Raw genomic sequence first — 6,136 nt, 5'->3', positions numbered from 1 at the left:
TGTATTATTATTACTATTATTATTATTTGCAACATATGTGCTTGCTTGGTCACGGCAGTGTCAGGGATTGCGATTAAGGGAGGGAATGATGCAATCTGAGAATTGTTTAATGGAATCCTTTTGATCCTCCAAACTCGGTGCTCAGTATCATCACTCCTGCTCACTTTCAAGTGGAGACATGATTAGTGTCAATGCGGGCGACACTGCAGCAGCCAAGCAGATGGAGGGACAGCGCCACCACTTGGCGAGGAATGGAATGATACTTACAGTGCACGCTAATTAACTGTATTTCTATGTGGACGCAAAAAGATTTTTGTGCATGTGTTTGTTGTATTTTAGGGACACATTACAAGCCAAGGGCCAATTGTTGTATGAATAATATTAATTTGTTCAAATAGCTATTGGTTAGTTTTTACATGCATGTTGTCTTATTACAGATGGTTTAGGATCCCATACATTACTTAATTTCCTTCACAGGATGAATAATGTTCCTGTCTGGCTGTCTCGCTCGCTATCTAAGCCAAATTGTAAAATTGTTAGAATGAATAGCCCGGCGGTTTTCAAACCTTTTACACCAGTAAGCACCTAAAATAAATTACAAAAATTAAAAATACATAGCTCTCCTAGTATCAACCACCATGAACAATATTGAATTACAGTAGCATAGAAGGCTAAAGTGTTAATTAAAAAATGAGATAGCGGTTTAAATCCTAAAAAAGTATATTTAATATTATTGTGAGCCACTGGAATGTTATGTAGAGTTTAGAGGGGCGGGGATGGGAATCTGTTCTTAGATGTTTCAATTGACATGTACTTAATTAATATAAAAGGTCAATAAAAATTACGCCTAAATAAATGTTTGAAAACAGTTTTTTTTTTTAGATTAAATGCTAATATTGAAAAATACTTTAAATATCTCAATGTTATTAAAAGAAGACTATTTGCAATTTTGGTATTTCAGCAAGAAACATGAAGTCGACGCACACGATTTGCTTTCTCGGGCCACGTGAAATGAGGTGGCGGGCCGGATCTGCCCCCCCCGAGGGCCTTGAGTTTGACACCTGTGCTCACAATTATCCTCTCCCACCAAATCAGTTGAGATAGGCTCCTGCTCATCCAACACCCTACTGAGGAAAAGCGCTATAGAAAACGGATAGTTGGGAAAGTTCAATTAAGTTTGCTATTGATTAGTTTTGTGTGTGTCGTCTTTAATTACACGCAGTCCACCAAGGGAGGACTTTCCTTAATACAGTATATTAATGCTCAACATTGATAGCACAGCTTTTAATGGCTGTTTCATGCCTATTTTATGCTCATTTGCATAATCAAATCTAGAATGCGTAACAGCAGCTCAATTAGCAATTCACAATTTTCTCTTTGAAAATCCAATCAAAATGATGTAACAGAATAGCCGCAGCTCATTGTTGATAACACGCTTCATGGTTACTCTTTCTGCACCTCGATTATTTGCAGCACCTTTGACGAACTTGCAATAACAATAACCTTGGGGATTTCAGGGGATAGAGGGGTGGAGCGGGGGGTGGGGGCACAACGTTCTGCTGGGTACCCTTTATGGGCAGATTCCTCACTCTGATACCAAATCGTAAAATAGATTCACGCACAAGCTGGTGGCTCGCAATGACCTTCTCTCTGTGGATGAGGAAGTTTCTGCTCTTTTAACGTCCTAAGCAAAAATATATATTCTACTAATCCAGGAGAAATTGATTTGACACCCCTGTTCATAGATATAGGGCCTGAGGTTTTGCTCATTGGGGCAACAATTATCAGTTTTATTCCCAAGGTAAATGTATTCCTAAAAAGAAGAAAAAAAGGCTTTAATCCTAAATGTTAAAGGGTTGCAGAATTTTTTAAGAATAAGGTATTTTAAGGAATAAATTAAGTATATTTTCTATAAGATTAAGTGTTAAATTTCATGTAAAATGTCTTGATTCATACACTTTCAGTGATTAGAACGTTCAAAACAACTGATATCCTTTTGTTAGCACTTTATTATCCCGCGATAGTTTTCTTCAGATTATACACCCAATACAATACATTAAACAAGTTTCTAGACAATTAGACTTTCCAGGGTTCGCTGGGTAGTGCAATGTAACGAGACGAATGAAAAGTGGAAGGGAGCAAAAAATTAAAATAAAATAGTCAATGCTACCTTGAATTGAACGTAACATAACTTAGGTCAAAATGGAATATTCAACAAGGCTTTAACAAACGCACTATGTACAACCTCGAGATTAGCGTGAACAGGCTTAAATTACAAATATGTAGTGTATTAAAAGATGTACTGTGTCGATGTTAACCAAAAGCTACACAAAGTGTATTAGGACTTTGAGCGCACAAAAAAAAAAAAAAAAAGTTGTTCTCATAAGCAAGGAATCTTCAAAAATAGGCTGTTCCAAAAACTCAGAAGTCGCCCACGTCTGATCTCTTGTCCCTGAACTTGTTTCTGGCCTTGGTCCGAGCTTTGAAGGCGGCGGAGTTGTGAAGATGCTGTCAAAAGGGAGGTGGCTTTTAATTGCAACATTTGGTCTCGGTACAATTAAAAAAGGAAGAGACTTGTTCCTTACCCTCTCAAAGCGGGAGATCTTCATGGCCTTTATCGTGGCTGAGTCGACCAGCACGGGAGGTCCAAGTTGGAACACATCTCGGATGAATTCATTGGCCTGCGAGGACAAAGTTCAACCATCGGGTCTTAATTTATGACACAGTGACATGACGGTGGTTATAAATAAACATACCTGCAAGTGGTAGTTCATTCCAGAGCCCACAAACTCCCTGAAGGCGTCATACGTCCTCTTCCTGAGCCAGCTGTCGATGGTCATGCGTTCTGTCCCGAAGCGAATGCTCTCAGACTGGAAGTCGCCCTCCTGAAATAGAAGATGATTAGACTCAAGAAGCCATGGGAAAGCTAAATAAATCGGGTTCAGACTCACCTCAACAGCCTTGAGCACATCCCTAAACACAGAGCGCTGCTTCTTTTTGTCCGTCTTGGCCCGGTGCTTGTTGCAGTCGGTAGCCAGCGCGTTCAGTTTGTCACACAGCTCGTCCCAGCCATCAAACTCAAACTCCTGGAAGACAACGGCGACAATGAATGACATTTAAGGTTACAAAAGGGGTGGAACATTTCTGTAAATTTGCTGGGTCATTTTGCAAATACTCCAAATTGGAAACATCCCACTGTAAATTTTCCTGGGCAAGCTTTGTTAATTCGCACCCAAAAACATCAATCCCCCCGCCCCCCTCCGAGTCATACTCACAGGGTCCATGTCTCTGGCCAGCTCGAAAAGCAGCGCGATGGTCTCGCCTGCTGCGATTCTCATGTTGACGTCATCGCTCTCCAGCAACCTCGGAAGCTTGGGCAGATGTCTGAACAAAAAAAAAAAAAAAAAAAAAAACTTTTTAAACCCATTCCGTATTAGATCGTAGAGAGCTGCTGTGAATTACTTGTGCAAGATTTCTTTGAGCTGGCTGCTGGTGCAGATGGTGAGCAGCAGGGCCCAGGACAGAAGGGCGTTAGTGTGGAGCTGGCTTGTAGTAGCGCTGATGGAGGCGCACGTGCCGTCTGCCCTGCTGTAGGAGCGGGTGAAGAGGTTCTCGAAGCAATCCATGGTGGCGCGCACGTCCTGGACAAAGCAAGCGTGGAGGTCACTCGAAGAACATGTGATACTTAAAAAAAAAAAAAAAAAAAACCACAAACTTACCAAAACGTCATCTTCTGCAACTAAAGTGCAGAGACCCAGACTTGTCGCCACCTAAAACGTGAGCTGTATATGAGCTTCTTTTCATAAGTTCTTTCACAGTGACAACACTATCAGCGACTCACCACTTGTCTCCCTTGCATGTTGGCAGAGCCGTCGGCTAGGATGTTTTTGAAAACCGGCTTGAGAGTCTTGAACACTTCCTCGCTCTCGATGCCCGAGCCCAGCTGGATGCACAGCAGGCAGGCTAAAGACGCCGCTGCCCGCTGCTCCTCGCCTTTACCTGACAAAGGCAACCCGTTTAGGCAGTCATCAGAAAGAGTCAAATTTTACTTGACATATCTTGAATTCCACAAGATTGTCCAAATCGTCATCTACCTTTCTTCAGGCTGCGTTCAATGCTGTCAGTGATGGTCATCCTTCGCTCCGAGATGAACTCGTACAGAATGCGCGTGGCCATTGCCGTCTTAAGCCCGTCTAGTGCCCCCTGTCTGGTCTTAGCGCTGAGGAAACAGAGCAGAAATGTTCATTCTGGCCCATTTCTTTGCAGCAAGAATAAAATCACAAGGTATAGAAATACCTCTTGTCCACAGAGCTGTCTATGAACCCCTTAAGCTTGTACTGGAAATCCTCCTGGGCTGCATCCTCGCAGGCCTCGCCACCTTAAAAAAAAAAAGCAATCTTGGTACTTTACCGCAAATGCCTAAATAATAGAACATCAGAAGAGAGGCCCCACCTTCTTCCGCTACACTGGTGACATCACTGAAGCTGCTGCAATTACTGAGCGTCTCAACGGAGGCGTCCTCGTCGCTGAAAGGCTGCACGTTTCCATGCTGCGCCCCTGAAGAAGAAAATAAATAAAGTAATAAAAAAAATACAGTACATGCATGAACTCTGGTATGACTATGTTATGTAATATTGGCACAGCACAGGTAATGGCGCAAACGCCACAGTTATCTAATCTGTTCCTGTATCCTGCTGGTTTGCAGATTACATGTCAGGGTGATTCGGGTTTATTTAAGAGGCTGTGCAAACACAGAATAAAGCAGTGACCGGGCACGACAACCTGACTTTTTTTTTTTTTTTTTTTAACCCTCCACGCCTTTATTTATACAAAAAAATCGGTTTAATAATAAAAGGCAACAAGCGCGGTGTGAGGATTACAGCACACTCAGCTGGGTTAGACGTGCAGAGGCCATTTGAGTTCATGTGTTGACGTGGACTGAACAGCTGATACAGTGCTGCATGTGGGGAACCAGAGAACCAGCACCGCCTTCTACACGCCCAAAACAATCAGAGAAGAGTCTCCGCATTCAGTTCCGCCACATTGTTGTGACTTTTAGCACACAACAGGGCGGAACGGCCTTACACGTCACCAATTAGTAAAATAAGACCACTACGTTCTTTTTACAGGAGATAATCAAGCTAACGTTTGAGCTAACGTCAACTAACCGACGCTAGGTTAACGGACGTTGGGAGAACGATACAATGGGGTGAAAGTAACGTGCCCCGAAGTTAACGCCTTGCTAGTGTCCTAACATAAATGTTCCCTGGCCATTAACAGTAATAGGAATGTGAAAACAAAAAGACATATCGTCGTGTGTTAGCACGTTTTTACTGCATTGTGTTAGCTGCTACGTTAGCCTCAAGCTATGGGTTCGACCAATACAACCCCATGTTTGTAGTCCGCGCGCGGGACACGTTCAACGCTTCTCAAGGGCCCGGCGCCTCCTCAAAGGACTACAATTACCATTACGCCACGCTAGGCTAAACAAGGCCCCACCCGCCGAAGGCCCGCTCGCGGACTCACCTCTGCCACTCTTCTTCTTGGACTTTCGCATTTTCTTTGCCAGAAATCTCTCGAGTTTGATCCAAAATCAGCCAATAAACGACCAGCTTTTACTGTGTTGTCTCGCAAAATGAAAATACCCCCGCGGCACTGTGAAGAAAAAGGAATTGAAAGCGATCTGGGAGGTACACCGTTGTCCGAGACGATACATTTTCCCTCATACACACCAGTACTTGCGCGCATCACGCGACATCGCCGCTTTTTACCGGCAACGCGGACCAATCCGGGAACAGGAGCTCACTCGCATGTGTACAACGCGTGACGCGTTTCTGCATATTTTGTGGGCGTCTCACGTTTTATCTCCAGCTCTTTTTGCGCACTCTTCTTGAAAATGTTTCACAATATGTCAACCTTGTTGCAGTTTGCCGGGCTGTAAAACTGCATTGCATCGTGCTGGTGAGAAATGCTTCTTGTGGACTATAAGCGAAGCAAAGCAAATTTATGTATATAGCACATTTCATACACATGGTAACTCAATGTGCTTTACATGATTAAAAACATAAAAAAAAAAAAAACTGCTTATAAACATTTAATACAAAGAGGAAAAAAAATAAAAGTACAATTACAACAG

General features: G+C 42.9%; 1 protein-coding gene across 1 annotated transcript; it reads right to left on the bottom strand.

Moving 5' to 3' along the window:
* Positions 1-1,991: 1,991 nt before the first annotated feature.
* On the bottom strand, positions 1,992-5,781 carry ifrd1 (interferon-related developmental regulator 1). The gene is made up of 12 exons (XM_061667618.1): positions 5,527-5,781; positions 4,453-4,557; positions 4,297-4,378; positions 4,095-4,219; positions 3,842-3,999; positions 3,720-3,770; positions 3,463-3,641; positions 3,276-3,384; positions 2,952-3,086; positions 2,757-2,885; positions 2,586-2,681; positions 1,992-2,508 (listed from the first exon to the last, which is right to left on the bottom strand). The coding sequence occupies exons 1-12, from the start codon at positions 5,555-5,557 to the stop codon at positions 2,422-2,424; spliced, it is 1,287 nt and encodes a 428-aa protein (XP_061523602.1). The 5' UTR covers positions 5,558-5,781; the 3' UTR covers positions 1,992-2,421.
* Positions 5,782-6,136: the final 355 nt, after the last annotated feature.

This window comes from Phycodurus eques, chromosome 22 (assembly GCF_024500275.1).
Source record: "Phycodurus eques isolate BA_2022a chromosome 22, UOR_Pequ_1.1, whole genome shotgun sequence".
NCBI classification, from domain to species: domain Eukaryota; kingdom Metazoa; phylum Chordata; class Actinopteri; order Syngnathiformes; family Syngnathidae; genus Phycodurus; species Phycodurus eques.
This window is presented reverse-complemented; position numbering and strand designations above follow the sequence as displayed.